This window comes from Chaetodon trifascialis, chromosome 1 (assembly GCF_039877785.1).
Source record: "Chaetodon trifascialis isolate fChaTrf1 chromosome 1, fChaTrf1.hap1, whole genome shotgun sequence".
Classification (NCBI taxonomy): Eukaryota; Metazoa; Chordata; class Actinopteri; order Chaetodontiformes; family Chaetodontidae; genus Chaetodon; species Chaetodon trifascialis.
The window spans coordinates 818,748-842,660 of NC_092056.1; the positions used below are offsets into that span (position 1 = coordinate 818,748).

The window sequence follows — 23,913 nt, forward strand, 5'->3', positions numbered from 1 at the left end:
CTTCGGCTCAGGCCGACACAACGAGCGCTTCCTCTGCTTCCTGAAGCGTTTCCTGTCTTGAATCATGGGAAGTCCTCTGCACAACTCTCTTCTTCATCAGAGCACTCAGCTGACCGGCGCCACCTAGCAGCAGTCAGTGAAGTTACTGACCGGCCAGACTTCCTGTCTGAACTTTTATTTTATAATTATTTGATTTGTTCTTGTGAATGTGAAGCTGTTTTGTCTGCAGATGAAAATGTCTGACGCTGACAGTCAGCTGCTTTCAGAGCAGCCTTCAGCTCTGAGGCCAGTGACCCTTTAATGAACCTGCTGACGCTGAGGATCGATCCTCAAACACACTGATGATCCTGAACGACCTGGAAACCAGCGGAGCAAAATCATTAAAGTCATCAGAGCCCAGCCATCGAACCGTCGGCAGTGGAAACGGGAACTAACAGACGGACCAATCACAGCAGAGACGCTGTCATCAGCAGACAGCAGAGCTCAGTTCATGTGAGATAAACGTCTCATTTCACATCAGCGTGAAGTTCACGTGTTCATCATCAGAGAAACATGAAGCTGCTCCTCAAACACCTTTGGCTCAGACTGAACAGAAGCTAAGGACTCTGGGAAACTGAGTCTCATGAACAGGATCTGTGGCTGATCTCATTTCTGTCAGCAGACACTGTTTTTATTCTATTTCTCAAATTTTCATTGAGTTCCCTTAAAAGAATGAAACAGCGCCCCTCTGCGTTTACTCAGCAGGTCAATGTGAGTCAGTGTGCGTGGTCAAAGGCGGTACTGCACCCTCAATGACAAAGGCAGAGGGAGGATGAGAGGAAGCTCAGACCAGGAGGAGGGTGTTTTCACCTCCTCAGACCTGCAGATCATGATCTGTTGTGGGAGGAAACTTCCCATCATCCAACAGTGCCGCCTCTCGTCCGTCACACACCTGTTGAACCTGTTGGTGACTGATGACTGAGAGGAACCATCGAACGACTCTCTCACACTCTTTGAATGATTCACCTTCCCCTGATTCCTCCTCACCTGCATCTCCTCGTCGGTTCCTTCAGTTCTGGAAATATCGCACCTGTGAACTTTAGAGGAAGTCAATGCAAACGCAGACTCAGCTCTTCTGCAGACTTTATTGAGCAAACGTCTTCAGCTAAGTGTCCTCCAGAGGGACCGAAGCCTCGGAGATCACCGTCAGTCTGCAGCACGTCGACCGCTCGGCCGTACAAACTACGTTTTCATGGCACCTAAAATTACATTTCTACACATCGTTCTCATCATAACCTGCTTCATGAAATGATGAATGAACAAAGCAAACGTTCATAAAATCACATGTAAATGATGAAAAAGCAGCGCTGGCAGCAGAAATGACTCACAGGCTGAAGTCTGACTGAAGCTTCTGGGCCGTGAGACGACGACAGAAACAAAACGACTACGTCAGAAAAATCACATGAAAACAAGACGTCAACAATAAACTCCTGACACCCGTCAGCGAAGCGATGACGACATGAGAGCTGCTGTCATCTCATGTGTTCACGTCCACTGATGACAAGGTTCAGGTCCTGGTCTCCTGGTCTGAAAGGATGAACCATGTGTCACCTGTGCTGGTTCGGTTTCCTTCAAAATAAAAGACAAGCTGCAGCGCTGGACGTGACCGTGTGACTGTGACCATGTGACTGTGACCATGTGACCTGCAGATAATCTAAAAGCAAACGAGAAGCAGCTACAGAGAAAATATTTTCAGGTGTTTTAAACGTCTGACGTCAGTTTTTAATGCAGAGATTCAAAATGTGTCTGAAAACAGGAAGCTGAGCTGCACAACAAGGAGAAAATGCACCACAGAAGAAGAAACAGAGACCAGAATGCACCGGGGTTTGTCGCCTGTCTCTCCTTCTCCACCTGAAACCCACAGCTCCTCTCTGGAGGTTGCTATGAGGCATTCTGGGAAGCAGAACGTGAGGACGGCGGTTTCCCGTCCGCTCACTTCTTCTTCTCCTCTCCCTCCCCGGGCATCACCTCCACCGTCAGCACCTCCTCTCCTTCCTGTCGTGATGTCATCCGGATGACGACCGAGCTGTCGGCGGTCTCTGACACGGCGTCGTCGTCGTCCTGAACCGGAGCGAGAGGGACGGGAGAGCGGCGGTGTATCGGAGACGGAGGCGGGACGGGAAACTGGGAGGGACAAAAAGATGGAGGGAGGGAAACAGGACAGGAGGAGCTCTTTAAACAGCGAATCAGGATGTTTGAGACTCTAAGCTGAACTCTTCTTCATGTTCATCAAAGCGTGTTAAGTCTGTCCTCTAACGTGGACGCTGGCGTTCCACAGGGCTCAGCGTTCGGCCCCCCCACCCCCTCTACATTAACACTGTCATATCCACACAGTTAGCTGCTGCTAAGCTAACACAGCGCACTGATCCCACGTCTGCTAATGGAAGCATCCTCGACAGATTTTACTGTGCTGATATTCGTTACTTATACTTCTACTTAGCACTAGTACAGAACACAGTATCTTTATTTCCCACATATGGTTTCGTGGTCCTCTGAGCTGCTGTCTCACCTCTGTGCCGTCAGACGGTTTGTAGCTTTCTCTCAGTTTGACGAAGGTCCCCTCGATTCCCGCCTGCTCCGTCACCTTCAGCGCCGCCTTGAACATGGTGGGGGTGTCGGGTCGGGCCGGGATGACCTGTATCGCCTCTTTGCCCGCGTCCTTCTCGTCCGGCTTTTTGTCCTTGGTCAGCATGGTCCTGCACCCACACAGAGACGACCAGTTACGGGAGCCTCCAGCACATCCGCCCGCTCTGCTGCAGCACCACGATGTGACTGAGAGCATGGCGGCCGGCGGGAGGATCGCTGGCTGATCTGATCTGACCCGATTCTCCGAGCGTCTGCGAGCGCGACGACCTGAGCGAGCGGATTAGAGCCCAGGCTAATCCTTCAGGACAGACGGGGCGGATCAGGGGAGGAAGACGACCACGAGGGACACGGAGGAAGAGCGACAGGTGGGAGCGGCAGCCCGTTTGACTCATTTATCTTATCTTATCTTATCTTAGTTTGTGGCTTGAAGTCATACTTCCTCTGTGATTCAGAGCTCTTTGACCGACTTCAGGTCATTTCTACTGTTTCTGTTCACACAGCAGCCATGATGAGACGAGGTGACCGAGGACACGACTGACAGCCAGAGGAGGACAGACGCATCTTCATCCATCATCATCATCATCATCATCATCAGCATACGTGTGCCGACATGAAAAATGTTTTATCAGAACACGATGCAGATGCTCGTGTTGTTTTAAATAAAGTTTTTGTTGAACTGTGAAAGAAACTGTCAGTATCGGCCCCACAAACCCAGTATCGGTCTAACACTGCCACGCACACGCACACGCACGCACACACACGCCGTGCTGCTGTCTCAGCTGCTGCCCTCTGACCCATGAGCCAGGCAGCGCTGCGGGGGCGGGGCTCGGTCTTACTTGGCCTTCTTGCGGAGGAGTTTCTGGGACTCTGGGTAGTGGACCAGGATCTCTGCCAGGTCCTTCTTGTCCAGGATGAAGAGGTTGGCGAATCCGTGCGCCTTCACGTTGGCTGTACGTCGGTTCCCGCCGCCACCTGCCAGCAAACTGACCAATCACAGCACAGAGAGAGCAACATGTCAACCCTCAGTACACAGCTAGCTGCAACAAAGCATTAGCATGCTCACTGTTAGCATGTTCAGGATAAGTGTGCAAAGGCTAACATATTAGCTTCTTAGCTTGTTTAAATGCTAACATCAGGTTTGCCCAGTGAGGAGTATTAGTACAAGTATGAAGTACTGAGGTACTTGTACTTCACTCGAGTGTGTAATAATAATAATTCCACATATCCAGACAGCTTTTGTTCATGCTGCCGACACACACACACACACACACACACACACAGGTGAGACAAACACACACAGGTGAGACACACACAGGTGAGACACACACACACACAGGTGAGACACACACACACACAGGTGAGACACACACACACACACACACACACACACACACACACACACACACACACACACACACACACACACACACACACACACACAGGTGATGAGCACTACTGATGAGCAGCTGCAGCACAGACGCCCTTTAAAGAGATTAACAGGAAGCAGCTCGACCTGATCTCTCCGAACACAGAGCCGGCTCTGATGGTGACGAACACCGTCTGCAGGTCAGGACCGCCCACCACCTGGACCTCCCCCTGCTTAATGATGTACATCTCCCTGCCGATCTCCCCCTGCAGTACGCACACACACGCACACACACACAGCAGGTCAGCACACACTGCTGCTGCTCTCAGCAGCTTTAAGCGCTCTCACAGGTGTGTGTTCACCTTTTTACAGACGAAGTCTCCCGGCAGGTAGACGACAGATTTGAGCCTCGTCAGCATGTCGAACACCATCTGTCTGTCACAGCCCTGAGAGACACAGAGACAGAGACCAGAGAGACAGAGACACAGAGAGAGAGAGACAGAGACAAAGACCAGAGACACAGAGACAGAGGGGGACCAGAGACACAGAGACAGAGGGGGACCAGAGACACAGAGACAGAGGGGGATCAGAGACACAGAGAGAGAGAGACAGAGACATAGACCAGAGACACAGAGAGAGAGAGAGAGACAGAGAGAGGGACCAGAGACACAGAGACAGAGGGGGACCAGAGACACAGAGACAGAGGGGGACCAGAGACACAGAGACAGAGAGGGACCAGAGACACAGAGACAGAGACCAGAGAGACAGAGACACAGAGAGAGAGAGACAGAGAGATAGACCAGAGACACAGAGAGAGAGAGAGAGACAGAGAGAGGGACCAGAGACACAGAGACAGAGAGGGACCAGAGACACAGAGACAGAGAGGGATCAGAGACACAGAGACAGAGGGGGATTTTATTCTTGTTTTCTTCCGTCTTTCAGAGAAAAAAGGGTCTTCAGTCGTCCTCAGTCGTCTTTAGTTGTCTTTAGTTGTCTTCAGTTGTCTTCAGTCGTCCTCAGTCGTCTTTAGTTGTCTTCAGTTGTCTTCAGTTGTCTTTAGTTGTCTTCAGTCGTCCTCACCTGAAACAGAGCCACTTTACTGACGATGGCGTAGTTGACGTCCACGGCGATGTCCAGCCTCATCTTCTTCGGAAGCTGCACGAGCAGCTCCTGTTCGTCTGCAGAGACACGTCACATGACCTGATCACTGCATGTCCTCGAGCACGTCACGACTGCTGTCCTCACGGACAGGATACTTTAACCGCGTATCTGAACTGAATGTTTTTACTGAATACTTTATAACAAAACGTGAACCTGGAGCTGCTGTGACATTCAAAGACCGTCTGTAAACGAGTGTGAACGCATCATTAATGAAGAATAAACTAAGTAGAGGTTTTTTCATGAGGACTAAGTACATCTTCGCTGGTGGTACTCATGCTGTACTTTTACTTACTACAGTATTACATATTTGTGTTAAAGGTTTTTATACAAAGTTTTCATCAACTTTCTGTCTCCAACTTCAGCGACGAGCGTTCTGTCTCATCTTAAAGAATTCATTTTCTTCTGTCAGAGATTCTTAAAGGTACGATTTCTTTCAGCTTTGACGATGTCTGTTCTCAGCTAAACGCTCAGCTGCTGCTTACCCAGCATGCCCTGGCTCTTCCAGGTGTAGTCGTACCAGGTCTTGATGCGGTTCTGGACCTCCTGGGGGATGTTGTAGGAGTTCATGTATTTGACAGTACTGTCCATGCTGGCGCGGTAGTAGTTCTCTCCGGCTGTCGCCGCTCCGACCACGTCTCTCATCTGAGGACGGACTCGGTTAGCCGTAGCTCAAAGACACAGTCCAGAACTGTGGTCTTCTGGACTTTGACCTCATTTCATTCACTTTTCATGATTTGTGTTACTGCTAAACACTCTGGTTTCAGCTGTCAGGACAGCCTTTGGTGAACTGACCTGACCAATCATGATGGAGAAAGCAAAGACGCCAACGAAGTAGTTGATGAGCTGGAAGCAGATCTCGAAGACGGTGGTGGGGTCCGGCAGTCCTCCGATGGTGATCAGCGTCTTCACAGCGAAGTAGTAACAGCGGATGTAACTGAGGGACAAAAAACAAATGTCTCACCTGTCCATTTAAAGTTGTGTGTCGTGGACCAGAAGCAGATTTCTGAGTTCAGACAGTGACGGCGGATCCTTACGCGTTTCCTTTTCCGTTGTAGACCCACTTGGTGGATCCCAGTCCTTCATAGTCGGAGCCCCAGTAGAAGAGACAGGCATTGATGTGCAGAGAGTACAGCAGGTAGGTGGAGGTCCGGATCACCCTGACACACAACAACAACGACATCAGTGTCAACAACAAAAACAAAAACACTTCCTGAAACCAGTGCAGTGTAATAACAAGGCGTGGCGTTCCTCAGGGATGCGTTCTGGGTCACTGTGGCTTTAATGTTTGTTATCATTGATCAGTTTTTTATTATTTAATGTGTTTAATGTAAAAGTTCTGATGAGTAACGCAGATGCAGATGTTGTGGCGAAGAAAACAAACTCAGATGAGGCTGAATATCAACTTAATACAAACAGTGAAGATACTTAAAGACGATGCGTTAAAAAAGCCTCAGTATCTCTGAGCAGCATCAGTTCAAGGTCGTCTTTCAGAGCACGTCTTCAGAGGACAGACCGGCTCTCACAGTGTCCCCTGCTGGTGTTTGTTTTTGTCCAGACTATGATGAAGATGAAGCCTTCCTCACCTGTAGATGTATGCCTTCTTCATCACAGCCTCCATTCGGTCGTTGAACTCAAAGAAAACCATGTACTGAGAGGAAAAGACCAGAGTCAGTCTGTCTGTACCGTCAGTGCTGCCGTACGAACAGACAGACAGACAGAACAGACACGTCCAACATGAACCCTGAAGGAACGACTCAGAGAACCGTGAAGGCTCCAGCTGCAAAGGACGAGGACTCAGGAGACACTACAACAGACACTACGACAGAGAGAGATTCATCTGCAGATCACACCCGATCACACCCGATCACACCTGATCACCACTCGATCACACCTGATCACACCTGATCACCACTCGATCACACCTGATCACACCTGATCACACCTGATCACCACTCGATCACACCTGATCACACCTGATCACCACTCGATCACACCTGATCACCACTCGATCACACTCGATCACACCTGATCACACCTGATCACTGTGTTTGAGAGAGAGGAAAGCCTGCTGACCTTGAGCAGACGAGGGAACCTCAGCAGAGAGTTGACTCCAGTGAAATAATAGAAGACCTCCATGGGAAACAGACTGATGACGTCCATCTGAAACACAACAGACGCTGAAGCTTCATGTGTTCATCTGAAGTTGCTCTTTGTCAGTTTGTTTCCATGTGGCTGGACTTCATCTCTGACACCACACTGCATTAACATCCACACAGTAATATCAGTGAGGTGTCACCATGACGACAGTGACGTGGCAGACAGTGATTGGACGCGCTCACCTTGAACCTCTCGGTCGTCATGTAGTTTTCTCTCATGTCCTTTTTGTCGCACTGAAACAAACAGACGCTGAGTTAACGAAGCGTTTGTGCTGAACTCAAACAGACAGATCTTCACGTCGGACGGAGACACTGACCACGATGTCTCCGCCGCGGACGAACTGCAGTCTGGGCTGGAAGACGAGGATGTCGGTGATGTAGATGAGGTCGCAGGTGTAGTCGGCCAGCAGCCACAGGTGGATGTTTTCGGGGGTTTGGTAGGGAAACGCCCAGCGGACGGGGATCAGCCACACGTTCCAGTTCCACGCCGCCACGACGAAGAACAGCCAGATGACGTAGATCAGATCTGTGGAGACCAAGTCCATATCAGACCAGCTCTGAGTACATTTACTCAAGTACTCCACTTCAGTACTCCTTTAACGTACATGTACTTTACTTTTTTTTTTACTTTCCACTTCAAATTTCACTTTTCACTCCCGACATTTATCTGATTAACTGCTTTAATCACAAATACAAAATCTAATAACTAATAATTTATGATGTAATAATACAGAATCCAGTATTGATTATCGGGGCGGCTGTGTATTGGTTCGACCCCGGCCGATGCATCAGCAATATCAGTATCAATATCAGCTGCACCATGAAAGTGATGAACACATGAATGCATCAGTATTAGAATTCAACGATATGAACACGTGACTCTGAAATGGGCCACTCTGCATAATGAGTACTTTTACTTTTAGTACTTTGAGTATATTTTGATACTAATACTTCACATTCAGTACTTTTACTTGTAACACTTCTGTGTACACTGCAGTATTGCTGCTGTTTCTTCAGTGAGGAGGACCTGTGGGCAGAATGTGTTTATAATGTTCATTGTCATGTTGTCATCAGTGTTTGATCACCTGAAAATACGAATCTTTGTGTTTTTGTGTCCTTTGAATGAATCTTTGTATCTACAGATGAACCACGCCCACCATGTCTCTACAGGAGCCCAGAGCGGACAAACCAAACCGACTCTGCACTGAGACTTTCAGGTCTTTCTGGTACCTGATGGCTGCAGGTGAGGAGTGTTCAGCTGTGTGCAACCTGCAGTCTCACCACTAGATGTCACTAAACGCTGCACACTGCAGCTCAACACAACAAACGTATGAACGTCATGCATTCAGCAAAGAAAACTTCTCCTCTAATTATGTAATAATTACTAAATGTATTAATTCTGACATCGCTGCGTCTGAATGATCAGGTTTAATATCTCACAACTTATCTCATCACCGCACGACAACAGTATCAATTTACCCAGAATTCATAGCAAAGTCAGCACCATTTGAAATTAGACGTTAATCTGAGGTCTGACTGATGGAGGTGGAGGTAAATGAAGGTGGGGTAAATGAAGGTGGGGTAAATGAAGGTGGGGTCTGCTCACCGGTGAAGGGGTCGATGCTGGAGGGGAAGCGGTACTCCACGATGACTCGCAGCCAGTCAGGCAGTTTGGGAAGTTTGGGCAGTTTGGGCAGTCTGGGAATTTTTACTGGTTGTCCCAAAAGTTTAAAGGGGAGCTCGATCTCCTTCTCCTCCTCCTCTTCCTCAGCTGCTGCCGGAGCATCATCCTTCTTCTCTTCTCCTGGTGGAGGAGGAGGAGGAGGAGGAGGAGGGGGAGCTTTGCTCGGGGCTGCAGACATCAGACAGAATCGATCGATCATGTTGGATTTTACAGAAGCTTCATGTCTGTTTACAGGCTCAGAGTTCGTTCATTCGTTCGTTCGTTCGTTCGTTCGTTTGTTCATTCGTTCGTTCATTCGTTCGTTCGTTCGTTCGTTCGTTCGTTCATTCATTCATTCATTCATTCGTTCATTCATTCGTTCATGATTCTCACGAATATAAATGAGTTCTTCTGTAAATTTCATTCACTCCGATGTTATTTCCATTATTTCTCATTACTGTTTTAATGACTAAAATACCAAAGTTTTCTCTTCTTCTTCCATTAATTCACTGATGAAACGTCATGAAATGAAGACAAAAACACAACAACAGGAGGACAGAAGACGAAGACAGGCGTGTCTGTGGGTACGTACAGGCTGAGGGACTTTCTTCCTCGGACTCGTCCGGGTCCACCAGCCGCTCCCGTCGCAGATCAGTCCGACCTTTAAAGGACGAGACGAGCTGGCTCAGGCGGTCCTGGATCACCACACTGCCCACGCTGGCTGCAGACAGAGGACGCATTGTCCTGCAGGACAAGCAGCGGGACAGAAAACATGGAGGAGGGAGGAGACAGAGGTGGAGGACAAAGTGTGTTTGTGTGTGTGTCTCACTCATCATCAGCCGTCAGCAGGTCTCCTTGAATGGACAACGTCTTCAGCTCGTCCTCATCTGCAGAGAGATCATCTGAAGGACTGAGAGAGACACAGCAAGAGGACATCAGCATGGACCAATGGTGGAGACAGTACTCAGATCCTGTACTCCAGTACAGTACTAATACTACACTGTGAAAATACAAGTGAAAGTGTTCCTTCAGTAAAAGTATCTGAATACAATGAGGAAAATGTACTTCAAGTATTTAAAGTAAAAGTACTGTGTGCAGTAAAGTGTCCCCTGTGACTGCTGTCCTCTTGTCTCTGGTCTCTTCGGATTATTGTGTCTCCTGCAGTTGGTGCAGGTGGAGCTCATTTTGAATCATTTCACTGAAACTGATCGTGTTCGTTCTGGATCAATCTGCAGATCATCGATTGATCGAATGATCGTCCGTCACCTGAGCTTTGACAGCGGGACGTCGTGGACGGTCAGAGTCCTGGACTCTGGATCTGGGGTTGTGAGAATCTGGGGGAGGTTCAGGCCTCGTCCCTGGCCCTGATCCACATCCTCCACCTTCAGCCCCGGAGCTCCACCCAAACCTCCAGCACGGCTCCCTGAGGACAGACCAGAGGACAGCTGCTGGGTGACATTGTCTCACAGCTGAGAGAGATGCCTTGAAGACGCTAAAATACAGTATCTTATCATGTAAAAGTACCACAGTACAGTACAGTACAGTACTGTACTGTACTACGTACACATAAAAAAAACAAAGTGACGGAGCAGAAGGAGCTCGTAGCTAACACAGGCTAACAGGCTAATAGAGGCTAAAAGAGGCTAACAGGCTAATAGAGGCTAAAAGAGGCTAATAGAGGCTAACAGGCTAATAGAAGCCAAAAGAGGCTAACAGGCTAATAGAGGCTAAAAGAGGCTAACAGGCTAATAGAGGCTTAAAGAGGCTAACAGGCTAATAGAAGCTAAAAGAGGCTAACAGAGGCTAACAGGCTAATAGAGGCTAACAGGCTAATAGAAGCTAAAAGAGGCTAACAGGCTAATAGAGGCTAAAAGAGGCTAACAGAGGCTAACAGGCTAATAGAGGCTAACAGAGGCTAACAGGCTAATAGAGGCTAACAGGCTAATAGAGGCTAAGAGCTCAGTGTGTGCTTTGGGATATTTGTGGCAGTAACTTCCATCACAAACTGTCACCTGATCCTCTTCCTCTCACTGAGGAAGACCATGAGGAATGGCTGAAAGCTCTGAGAACTCAGTGAGCTTGAAGTCTCCTAAACGAGCTTCCTGTTACTTTCACTCTCAGGTGTGAAAGCGCTCTGACGCTGCTGTGTTTCATGTGTTTTTAACCAGTTCAGACGTCAAAAGCAGGTTTTAAAGTAGGTTTTAGCGTTTGTTCGTCTGCCTCTGTTCCTGAGTCAAAACCAAAGAGCCGAGCTCAGCACAAACATCCACTTCCTGTAAGATCACCTGAAGTAAGATCACCTGAAGTAAGATCACCTGAAGTGCGGTTAGCTGGCAGCTGTGGTGAAGCGGTGCAGAGCAGTGGAGCATGATGGGAGTGATGATGAGGAGGGTTTGAGAGGGCTGTTTGGCACTTTAAAGGTTTGGACCTACAGAAACTGTCTATGAGGTTTGTCTACGGGCTGCTGTGGAGGACGGGGTCAAGGCTGCTGAGGATGATGGGAGTTGGAGTTAAGGCGTCTGAAGCGGCGGACGGCGCTCGCGCAGCACCGTCGCGCCAGCTGCCACAGCTCCTGGGTCAGCCGGGCGAGCTCTGGAGGCAGAGTCGGCAGGGACAGCTTGGGGGGGCTGAGGTTATGGTCGTGCATCAGCTTCGTGCAGCTCTCCAGACACAGGGCAGCGAGCGGGAATCGAAGCAGGAAGCTCTTTATCGGAGAGCGAAGGTCGGGAACTGGACGGAGAGACAGAGTCAAAGACAAGGAGTGTGAGACGAGTGAATGAGAGACACCATCTGAAGACACGGAGGGAACGTCAACCCTGAGCTGGAAGCATGAGAGAAACATGATGAACGGATTGAAAGAGTTCCCTCCATCAGCTGTTTGACGCCTGCACACGACTGGTTCACCTCTCTGTCAATCAACAGATCAATAACCCCGCCCCACAGAGGAATGAGGCTGTACAGTTCAATTCAGTTCACTTTTATTCACACAGCACCAAATGACAGCAGAAGCAGCCTGAGTCTGTCTCACACAGAGTCCACAGAGACCGACGGGTCCACCGTCGCCGGCGGCCGACCGCAGAGTCCATTGAGCACACTACTCATGTTCTGACCTTTGACCCCTGTGAGACGTTTCCATTTGACGGACGTTGTTTCACTCTGAGCGTCGTCTTCACGGACTCACTGATCGTGCTGTGACTGTTCTGGGATCAGACTTCAGATCAGACTTCTTCTCTTTCTGACTACATGTTCTCTGGAGCGTTTTTTTCCAGGTTTGTGAGGCGGAAAGCGTTTTCATTCACACTCTTTGTATCTACACACAGTTTCTGATGCTCCTTCAAAACCAAGAGCTGCAGAGGAGAAACGTTCAGCTCTCACCTCCACGCCCACCTTCTTCTTCTGCTGCTGCTGCTGAGCTGGCCTGAGAAGAAGAAGAAGAAGAAAGAAAAACCTTGACATCAGCTCCAGAATTAAAATGTTTTATTTAACATTAAACTTGATTCTCAGTCCGCGGTCTGAGGACACGTCTGCAGGAAGTAGACGGTGTCACCTGATCGGCGGCGGCGGTCGTGGCGTCTGGAGGCTCTGATGGTTGGGTGATGGACTGGGAGACGGGACTCTCCAGGTCTCTCTTCTCCGATGCCGGTTCCACATCAGTCGATGAAGGAGTGGCCTCGTCTTCAGCTGGACAGATGTCCACCAGACACCTGACGAAGACGAGCAAACGCCATGAGTGACAGAAGAGCGGGAAAACCTCCTGAAGAGCTAAAACTGACCCCCCCTCTGGAGTGGGTCCCTGAGGACATGTGCGTTGTGGCGTGACATACTGAACATACCTCGTGAGGTTTTGCCTGATTCATAGAAGAAAAAAAATCACAAAATAAAGTCAAGTTTGTCCACGAGGAGACACAAAGGTGAGAGGCAGGAGACGCAAAGTGGACATGAAGGAGCAGTTCCAGCCTGGGTGCTCGCTAAGCTAAAGCTAAGGAAGCTAAGCTTTGCTACAACAGAAGACCTCGTCATTCAGAGGCAGATAAGGACAATGCTTTGGACTGTCCATTAGCGGCTCGGCCGGTCCATTCATGGCTGCCGTGTTTCGGGGGGGCAGCGAGAGGACACTGTGCTAAGACCTTGCCTGGACAGGACAGGACAAGCCACAGGAAGTGAAAAGCTTCGTGGATCTAACGACGCGCACAAGCTGCAGGAGGTGAGCGACCAAAATATAAAGACAGCTTCGAGTCCACAAGACAGCAGAAGACATAACGACAGCGGACAGATTTACTGGGGGTCATAAGTTTATCAGTATAGATGAAGAGTGGGAGCGAGTCTTCATCAAACTAGGGCTGAGCTTACTGATCTTCCTCCACAGGAGCTCTGTTATTTCCCTCTGTGACTTTCTTGTCCTCTGCGCTCTTATTGTCTGCACTGTCTTCACTGTCCTCCTGCAGGAGCTGCAGCCTGAACGGCGTGCAGCAAGGGACAAACAAGACGGAGAGCCCCCGTCAGACAGTTCAGCTGGAGGTGTGAGAAAGCTGCCGGTTACTAAAGAGGAGTCTTTGTACAGTCAGAGGACACGAAGGCTCTGCGTCTGCAGCAGAAGACGCCCGAAGCACAAAGAGCAGGGACAGTGACATTCCTCAGGTGTGAAGACGAGGACAGGACGTCTGAACCAGGTCCAGACTGAAACTCTAAACGCTGCAGGACGTTTTACAAAGCATGGTGGACATGAACACCATGAAGACCAGATCTCTGAGGGTCTCCTTAAAGAGACACTCGAAGGACCTGATTCGTCCGCGATGTCTTCAGTGGACACAGAAGCTGCAGCAGCGTTAGCGAGGAGCAACAAACTCAACATGGCAGCAGCTCGTGGGACAGGGACAGCTGTCATGAGGACGGACTTACTCTGGGTCGTCCTCGTTCTCCTCCTCCTGGATGTTGGGCAGTCTGTGGAGAAGACACAGCAGGACGGTTAGTGGAGGACATGGAGGACGAGACACTTCACTCAGGACATGATCAGGTGGGACACGTCTTTCCTGTCAGTTCCTGAAAAGCCGACAGTCTATTGGTGCAGAGATCTGAGGGTGTGGTTTGTCTCTCACTGCTCATTGGACTCCGGCAGCGTCTCGATGACGATCTTGGCTGAATGCTCCACCTCCAGCTGGCGCACCGCCTCCTCCGCCGCCCTCCTCGCCATCTCCTCGGCGACACGCGCCGCCTCCAGACGCTCCTGCTGCAGTCTGGACGAGACGGACGAGCTCAGAGTCTCAGAAAGTCAATGGAGAGACAGAAAGGCTGCAAACTGTGTGACTCTCTAACTGACTGTGGACCGCAGCGTGGGACAGATAGGACAGCGAGGAGACATGTCTATTCTCAGTGCACTCGTGGGACAAAAGGACCAATCAGAGTAAAGAGGAAGACTCAGCTGACCTTTCCTCCATGTGGGCTAGAAGTGCGTCTCCAGCCTCCTTCGTCTTCAGTTGGTCCATCTGCGTCTCTGCATCCTGTGTTTGGACCAACCACAGAGACGTCTCAGTCTTACCCACGTCAAAAAGACACGATGTCCTCTCATCTTAGTGTAGAAGAGGTATTACTTCATGACATCGTCGTGTACTATCACAGTACTTTCTCAAGTATCATAGTACTAACGGGTACTGTTAGCATGTTAGCACGCTGTAATGAAGGTGTGATGTCATGGCTCCTAATCTGACCATCAATAATCATATTGATTACAGACGATCGGCACATCAGAACTGTTTGTGTGTAATAATCAGTTAAGACGATGATTCTCACGAGCACAATAAAAACGTCTCTCCGTTCAGTCCGTTCATCTATCGCTCGCCTGCTTCGCCGTCTGTTTCAATTCAATTCAATTCAATTTTATTTGTATAGCGCCAAATCACAACAGAAGTTGTCTCAGGACACTTTCCATATAGAGCTGGTACAGACCAAGCTCTTTTATCTACAAAGAAACCAACAATTCTTGGTTTTGAACCAACATCTTCAGGTAACATTCTGAATGTTACCTGAAGATGGGCGGAGTCACACTCACCTCCTCCTTCACCTCCTTCTCCTGCTCCACGTCCTCCAGGACCAGGTCCGTCATCTTCTGCACGATGCTGACTGAACGGCGCAAAGCAGGAAGAGCCACGCTGAGAATGACCTCTTCACAGGAGTGTGTGTGTGCGTGTGTGTGTGTGCGTGTGTGTGTGTGTGCGTGTGTGTGTGTGTGTGCGTGTGTGTTGACGGCCTCTCACATATTAAGGGATAAAAATCAGATTTTTAAATTCAGTCTGAACACTGCTGACGTTCAAACTGCACACAGACAGAAAGAGGTTTGGACATCTCATGATTATTCATTAGACTCACTGATCAGCTGATTGATTGATTGATTGATTGATTGATTGATTGATCCCTCTTCTCTGCACCTTCAGATTTACAATGGACACAACAAAAACACTCAGCAAAGGTCTCATTTGTTCATCTGAATGTCTTTATTTTCACGAGCATGCAGCAAAAAGCTTTAAAAGAGCGAAGCTGGAGGACTGTTGGTCCAGAGTCCAGATGTGCAGCTAAGAGCCAGCGTGAGCTTCCAGAGACCAACAGCAGAGGGACGACTGTGAACGCTGATCTGGGACCAGCAGTCACAGCACTGCAGCAGGGATGATTGAAGGGGACAGTCCAATGAAGACATAAGATATCGTTTCATTTGTGTTGTTTTTGTCATGTGGGTGAAAAGTGCATCAGAAAGTGAAGCTCAGCAGCTCTGAACCCCTACAGGACGGAGGTGTCTCTGAGGACAAACTCCCGTCTGTCCGTCAGTCTCTTAAAGAGTCTCTGCTGCTGGCAGTGTCAGTGTGAGCGACTCTGTCCCGCTCCTCCTTCTCCTTTTATTTCAAGGGGCTCTCGCCTCCTTTCCCCCCTGAAACAGAAGGAGAAGAGCAGCTCGGTTAGAGTCCGCCTCCGCACTGACACCCGCCCCTGCCAATCAGTGCACGGCTAGAGGAACCAATCAACCAATCAATCAAGCACTTAGGCTGATACCTGTGGCCACACCTAGCGGTGATGTCACAGTACTGACCCACCTGGAGGACACCAAAGCGGGATTCGTCCCTAAAATACTCACTGATGCTAACGCTCACGTTAGCCTGAAGGTTGTACTTACTGCTCTGCACCTCGTCACTGCCCGCGTCCTGCGTGAAGGACACATGTTTCAGGGACACATTCAGGGACGCTCCTCACTGTGGTTCATACGTACGATTGAGGAAGTCAAGTCAGTCGACTCACCTGCTTCTGCACAGGCTGAGGCAGCATGCGGCCGATCCCGCTGATGATCCAGTCCACCACACTGTCAACACCACACCCAGGAGTTAGACCACACCGCACACCTCGTCTTTCCTAAGACACTTTGTCCTCAGCTGACGTCCTCTGACGCTCTCACATCTCAGCAGAAAACATCACACGTGATGCTCGCTGCTCGTAGCTCCAGCACAATGTCTGATACTGCTAGCTGTTTGTAGCTAGCATGACATTAACTAGCATAGCATGAGCTAGCAGCTAGCCAGCGTCAAACGCCAGGCATGTCTGGGTTATACTGTTTGTAGTTGTGAGTAAAATACATAGAAATAATAAATAAATATCTAAAAATAGAAATAAATAATTAGCATAGCTATCTGACGTCGTGATGCACAACATCAAAGCTCATCCATCCTTCAGATTTAAGTTTTGTTTCCTGGAAGCTGATGTTGTTTATTTGTTGTTTAACCTCCAGCTGAAGGACAAAGACACTGATGGGACTGTGACACTGGAGACATGTCTCCACGTACTTGGCCTGCTGCTCTGCCTCCTTGGACGACCTGCGAGGACCAAAGAAAAGCAAAGTGAACGACGGTCGCTTCCTCCAGCACGACACCTGAGTCTGACACCTGTGCTACCTGCAGCTGTCGAATGACTCTTTTCATTCTGGATCAATCTGCCGATCAATCGATCATCTTACCTCTCGGTGTCGGCGGCCGGTTTGGGGGCTGGAGGAGGTTCTGGCGCTGGAGCTTCTGCTGCTGAAAGAAGGAGGAGACATTTGTGAGACGAACGTGTCTGTCTCATGAGACGGTTGGACGACGTTTGACGCTGAGCTGCAGGACCTTTAGCTGGAGGAGCCTCGGTCGTCTCACTGGCTTCTGTCTTTGAGCGGACGTGAGGCTCCGGCTGAGGGACCACCTTCTCCAACCCATGTTTAATCCAGTCCATTATCCTGTCACACACACACACACACACACACACACACACACACACACACACACACACACACACACACACACACACACACACACACACACACACACACACACGTTAAGTATTTTGGTACTTTATTAGAGGCCATATTATAAAATGTTACCAAAAGTTTTTTTTAACTTGGTGAAGTGTGAGGTGACACACACACACAGACACGCGCGCGCACACACACGCACACACACGCACACACACATGCATACACACCTGGGGGGGACAGGTTGGTCTTTCTTGTCCTCTTGGTCGGGCGTCACCTCCACCTTCGCCTGAGGCTCTGCAGCTGGAAGAAAGCAGCAGCTTATTTAATGTCCAATCAGAGTCTGTGGAATGTTGGTCTGCAGGTAATCTCACACGCTCACCTGGAGCAGGTGCTGCTGGACACACCTGAGGAGACACAGACATATGAGGTCACATGACCAGCAGAAGGGATCATGGGAGACTAATGGTTAGTGCTGCTCAGTTTTTAATGTCTTCTGTTTGAGAAAACAGGCTTATCGGAGCTTGACCACACCAGGTAAGGTGCATCATGGGAAATGTAGGCTCCAGTGTTTGTGGAAATAAATTGTTGTGAACAAGTGTATTTACAACATGTGAGTCTTCCTGTCATCAGTCAGGCTCACTGTCTGACAACTCTGAGAAATCTCAGCGTGTACTTGACTGCAGGACGTCCCTCAGGACGTCCATCCTGAGGGACGTCCATCCTGAGGGACATCCTGACATACCACAGGGGGCGGCACAGCAGGCGGCTCAGCGGGCGCCTCGGCCGGTGGCGAGTCTTTGCCCTTCAACTCCGGCTGAGGAACGACCTTCTCCAAACCCTGAGCGATCCAAGCTATCATCCCTTTTCTGTGGGGAGACACAGGGACATGAGAGGAGACAGAGACAGAGCAGCACGTCTGAAGCCTGGATGACCCGAGACCAAGATCCAGCTGACTCTGGATCAGCAGCTGAGGACGACGATGTTGTGCTTTAGCTTCAGTCTGTTAGGATCACATCGTGGACGCAGCCATCAAGAACATATTAAACACGCTTTCACAAAGTGTGTCCCACAGAGACATCAGCTGGAGATGGACGTCTCTGCTGACTCAGCGAGTTTGAGCATTAGCATTAGCATTTGTTAGCTGGCTACACTTAGAAAACATGCTAGTGAGAGTCATTTTAGCCGACAGAGTTTCAGAGATGCCTGAGTGTCGACGGCAGCTGAGGAGGGGAAGATTGACAGGTCTAGCAACAGTAACTATGGGGGGCGGGGCTTAGCGAAGGGTCACCTGAGCTCCAGAATGAAGGTGAATGTGAAGCAAGCAAAACTTTCCCTTCATCCACTGTTTATAAAGAAGCTCACTATCTGGCAAACTTAACGCTGATGGGGATTTAAAGCAGCTCACTATATGGCACCCTGCCTACTGGCAGCTTTATAAAGAGGCTCACTATTTGGCAACGTGCCTGCTGAGAGGTTTAAAAAGCGGCTCATTATCTGGCATTCTGCATGTTAACTGGTTTTAGGGCAGGGCAGTATTTGGCGTGAGGTCATTTCCTGTCGTGTTACTCACTCGTCTTCAGGTTTACTGTCCACAAGAGAGAAGACAGACGGAGGTCAGTCTCATTTCACTCCGTCATCGTTCATGGATTCACACCGAACGCAACACTTTCATCCATGATGTCATCGTGTCTGTCAGCGAATCAGGACTCAGAATCCAGAATCAGCTTCACTGAGTGTGAGCGTCTACACACACTGAGTGTGACTGCACTGCTCTCAATACACACGCACACGCACACACACACACACACACACACACACACACACACACACACACACACACACACACACACACACACGCACACATACGCACACACACAGACACACACTGTGTTTACCTGGCTGTTGTCGCGCTCTCCTCCTGTGAACAGGTGTGATGAAGGAAAGGAAAGACACGTCAGTGCACACAGACCACCTGAGCCGTCTCACCTGATCCCAGGTCAGTGTCTGAGTGTCACCTTGGAGGTGGAGTTGGCTCGGCTCAGCTTCGGTGAGACTGCGGGCTGAGGCAGAGCGATGCTGATCCACGTCAACACGGCCGGCTGAGCGCCGGGCACCGGGCTGCAAATGGTTTGGAAACCATCGAAAAGAAATTTAAGATGAGCTGAAATAAACTTTGACAGTCTCAAAGCGCCTCTGTGAAGCACGACTCACCTGCTGATGGACGGCGGCGCCTCCTGCGCGGGTTTGTCATCTTTTGGAGCTGTTAATGAAACCATAACGATGAGTGTGACGAGCCGCCCTGAACGCATCGTGTCGACCGTGTGGAAGTCTTACCTTCAGGTTTACACTCGTCCTCAAAAGTCACTTTCTTCTCCTGAAAAGACAAAACAACAACAACAACAACAACAACATCAGGCAGTGAAGATGCTGTCAATCAAAACCTTCACCTGCGGCAACGCCAAGCGCTACAAATCACCCAGATCTGAAATGTGTCATTAAACAAACAACAACAAAATGCGTACACTAAGGGGCGTGGCTTACCTGAACAGGGGGCGGGGCGGCAGTCGGGGGCGGAGCTGCCGCTGGTTTCTCCTCCTTCTGCTCATCAACCTTTTTGGGTGGAGGCTCGGGCGGCTGGGGAACGACTTTGACGACCCAACTCAACATCCTGATGACCAACACACAAAGAGAGGAAGACCCAGAACCAGAACCAGACCCAGACCCAGACCCAGACACAGACACAGACACAGACCTAGAACCAGAACCAGACCTAGAACCAGACCCAGACACAGACACAGACCCAAACCCAGACCTAGACCCAGACACAGACCCAGACCCAGACCTAGAACCAGAACCAGACCTAGAACCAGACCCAGACCCAGACACAGACCCAGACCTAGAACCAGAACCAGACCTAGACCTAGACCCAGACCCAGACAGGTCAAATCCACAGAGGGAAATGAAACCGTCAGTCTGTTTCTCGTCAGTGAGATCGAACGTTCGTCTTTGAAAGGAGCAGCTGGAACAACACGAACGTGTGAAAAAGCTCCAGTTGAGTTTCTGAACTTTAATAATCCAAATGAAATCTGGACCAAACAAACAAAAACAAAAACAAAACTATCTCTGCTGCGTCTCCATCTGAGCGCTGAACGGCGTTTAGATCACGTCAGGCTGAGCGTCAGCTTCAATTAGAGCTGATGGATCATGACCCTAATCCACCGCCGGGGCCGGCAGCACACACACGTCCCTCTGAACTGGTGTCCAGTTCATCACTCACACTTTCCAGTTCGCTCTTCACTGTCACTTTTTCTCTCACCAGCCTGCTTAGTGATTAGCCTGTTAGCTGTTAGCCTGTGAGCAAGCTGACCAGTCACAGACTTTTCCAGTTCAGCCAGTCAGTGGAGTCACCAGTTTGGTCGTTGATGATAATTCAGTTAATCAGGTAATTCGCCAATTAGCAAGTCAGCCAGTCACTGACTATGTTCCACAGACAGACAGGTAAACAGTCAGATAGGTAAACAGTCAGACAGGTAAACAGACAGACAGGTAAACAGTCAGATAGGTAAACAGTCAGACAGGTAAACAGACAGACAGGTAAACAGTCAGACAGGTAAACAGTCTGATAGGTAAACAGTCTGACAGGTAAACAGACAGACAGGTAAACAGACAGACAGGTAAACAGTCAGACAGGTAAACAGACAGACAGGTAAACAGACAGACAGGTAAACAGTCAGACAGGTAAACAGACAGACAGGTAAACAGTCAGACAGGTAAACAGACAGACAGGTAAACAGTCAGACAGGTAAACAGTCTGACAGGTAAACAGTCAGGTAAACAGACAGACAGGTAAACAGTCAGGTAAACAGACAGACAGGTAAACAGTCAGACAGGTAAACAGTCAGATAGGTAAACAGTCTGACAGGTAAACAGTCAGGTAAACATACAGACAGGTAAACAGTCAGGTAAACAGTCAGACAGGTAAACAGTCTGACAGGTAGACAGACAGGTAAACAGTCAGACAGGTAAACAGTCTGACAGGTAAACAGTCAGATAGGTAAACAGTCAGACAGGTAAACAGACAGACAGGTAAACAGTCAGACAGGTAAACAGTCTGACAGGTAAACAGTCAGACAGGTAAACAGACAGACAGGTAAACAGTCAGCTAGGTAAACAGTCTGATAGATAAACAGTCTGATAGGTAAACAGTCAGACAGGTAAACAGTCTGACAGGTAAACAGTCAGACAGGTAAACAGTCAGACAGGTAAACATGCTGGTAGTTAATAATAAGCCAGTCAGTCAAATTAGCTCGCTAACAACGAGGTTACTGACAGTCAGTCAGTTAGCTGGAAGGTTAGCTCTGAATCAGTTAGCCTGTTAGCTGCTGGCTAACCAGCCCGTTGCCGGTCCTTTCAGTACATCAGCAGCAGACATTAAAGCGGCTCAGTCTGGTCTGAGTGTCGGCACACTGGGCTAAGTTCTGGTTCCAGAGGACCAGATGTGAGCCGGCCTCTGTTCCACATCTGGCTGCCGGTTATTCGTGGCGTGAGCTCAGAGCGACCAGCTAGTGGCTCGCTGGTCACCTCTGGAGCAGCATCAACACATCGAACCACAGACAGTTCACTTCAGCCAAAAATCACAAATCCCTCACGCGTCGGCTTCAGAGGGCTTCGTGATCTGGACCACGAGCACCCTGGAGCCTGACAGGCTCCACTCAGGGACGGAAAAACTCCTTTTTAACAGTTAAACTAATGAAGTCACGCGAATGCTGCAGATCACCTGCACCGCCACCAAACACCTAGAATATTCAGAGTGTGACTGAGCCCCCCCAAAGACCCACACCAGGTCCAGGACCGCCGAGCCAGGTGAGCGGGTCTGAAGGTCCAATCAGCAGCCGCTCAGGCGTCTCATTGATCCTGAGCACGCTCACGTTCATCAAACCACAATTTAACTAAAAAACACGACAGATCTCAGGATTTCTTTTGTTTCTAAACACAGAAAATAAACCTTGAGCAGCAGATTTCAACAAAGCAAACGAAGAGAAACGAGCAGCGTCTGTGCAGGTGTGTGTTGGCATGCGGTGCACAGGTGTAGGTGGGTGTGGTCTGCGTGCCGGTGGTCTCTGTCCTACCTGAGTGCTTCAGTCAGGGTCCAGCAGCATCCCACGAAGCTGCGGTGAGGAAGCTGTGAAGACCTGCAGAGATGTGAACACCGCGGCAGGATTAGAGCAGAGGAGCTCTGCTAACAGGATTACTGAGGACGGGCAGAGGGGGACGGGGACGGGGACGGGGACGGGCGGGGGGACGGAGGCTCAGATTAGACTCCAAACCAACAGCAGCTCCTCCAGTCCAGGAACAAAACCACAGACGGGGTTTGACAGACCAGAGAGACGCCAGGAGACAGAAACACAATGATGTTTACAAAATGAACATCAGCCTCAGTACACACATGTTTAGCTTAGCTTAGCTTAGCTTAGCTTAGGTTAGCTTATCTTAGCCCACAACAGCTGTGGGATGCTTTATGAGCAGTTTCCCACTAAACACAACCATAAATATACACACACGCAGATATGTGCACGGAAATCATTAAAAAGAGTGAAAAAAAAATCTGAAATGAAATAAAGATTAAAGAAGAGAATTTATTTATTTAATTTAAATAAATTTATTTTATTTGAAGAAGAAGAATGAAGGTTTTGTTTGAGCCGCTCCTGTTTTTAACTGCTTTGAATTAAAATCTGAGTTTCCTTCAAAAGCGGAGTTAAAGTTAATGAAGTTCATATTTCAACATCAGTGAGAATGACGGGATGATAGCTGCGCGTGAAGGAAGGGGATGAACGGCTGAAATGAAGGGGTGAAAGCTGCAGAGCTCCTGCTGAGGGATCAGCAGCTGTTTGCTTTGGAGCGAGCGCAGAGCCGAGCTTCACCCTGACGGTGCAACCAGAGACTGACGGAGCTCAGCTTTGAGGAGAAGTCAAAGACTCCAGTAAAGTACCTTGAATTTGTACTTCAGTACAGGACTTGAGTAAATGTACTTCACTGGATCACACAGTCGGACTCACGGCTGGACGGAAACAGAAGGATCAAATCGATGCAGCAGAATCTACATTACCCACAATGCATCTTCCCTGCCAACAGCCGGACGAGCAGACTCGCACCGACAGATTCGTTTCTCTTTCAAACCTCAGCCTCCCGCTGACGCTGACTCGAGTGACATCACTCGAGGACGTTTATCAGATGTCGCACTGTTCCGTCCACTGAAGGCTCTGAGACACCTGGGGACACCTGGGGACACAGCGAGGTGGACGATCAGTGGAGTTCACCTTTAACCTTTAGGTGGCAGCACGTCTTTAATGGAAACTGGGCTTCAGAGGTCAGCGTGGAGGATGTGGTGGCCTCTGGTGGTTAAACTTTAAACTGTCTGCGGTGAAGATGAACGTTTCGTGTTCAGACTCAAACATCTGAAATGTTTGATTTGGTGTTCGTCACCTTCTCTTCATGAATCTTTGTTTGTTTGTGTTCACACTCTGACTTCATCCTTTTCTCTCTCAGCTGCTGGTTCAGCGTTTGCTTCGACGCTCGCGGGAATTTCTGTCCTCTTTCCATCGGCCATCTTTCCTCGCGGCCGCAGTCGTCTGAAGGTCTCCTCGGCCTCGTCGGTGTGTTGGCGTCTCGGCTGCGGCGG

General features: G+C 49.4%; 1 protein-coding gene across 1 annotated transcript; it reads right to left on the reverse strand.

The window, feature by feature from the left end:
- Positions 1-1,108: 1,108 nt before the first annotated feature.
- On the reverse strand, positions 1,109-22,460 carry cngb1a (cyclic nucleotide gated channel subunit beta 1a). The gene is made up of 40 exons (XM_070968690.1): positions 22,364-22,460; positions 19,776-19,902; positions 19,569-19,608; positions 19,446-19,494; positions 19,250-19,352; positions 19,130-19,152; positions 18,805-18,819; positions 17,977-18,100; positions 17,614-17,638; positions 17,462-17,534; positions 17,107-17,216; positions 16,962-17,019; positions 16,792-16,821; positions 16,253-16,313; positions 16,131-16,158; positions 15,018-15,088; positions 14,396-14,469; positions 14,068-14,205; positions 13,871-13,912; positions 13,322-13,426; positions 12,805-12,819; positions 12,519-12,675; positions 12,347-12,389; positions 10,238-10,394; positions 9,801-9,881; positions 9,564-9,715; positions 8,915-9,160; positions 7,626-7,834; positions 7,492-7,542; positions 7,226-7,312; positions 6,736-6,800; positions 6,187-6,309; positions 5,945-6,086; positions 5,635-5,794; positions 5,072-5,169; positions 4,354-4,437; positions 4,139-4,257; positions 3,462-3,608; positions 2,549-2,735; positions 1,109-2,163 (listed from the first exon to the last, which is right to left on the reverse strand). The coding sequence occupies exons 2-40, from the start codon at positions 19,899-19,901 to the stop codon at positions 1,972-1,974; spliced, it is 3,810 nt and encodes a 1,269-aa protein (XP_070824791.1). The 5' UTR covers position 19,902; positions 22,364-22,460; the 3' UTR covers positions 1,109-1,971.
- Positions 22,461-23,913: the final 1,453 nt, after the last annotated feature.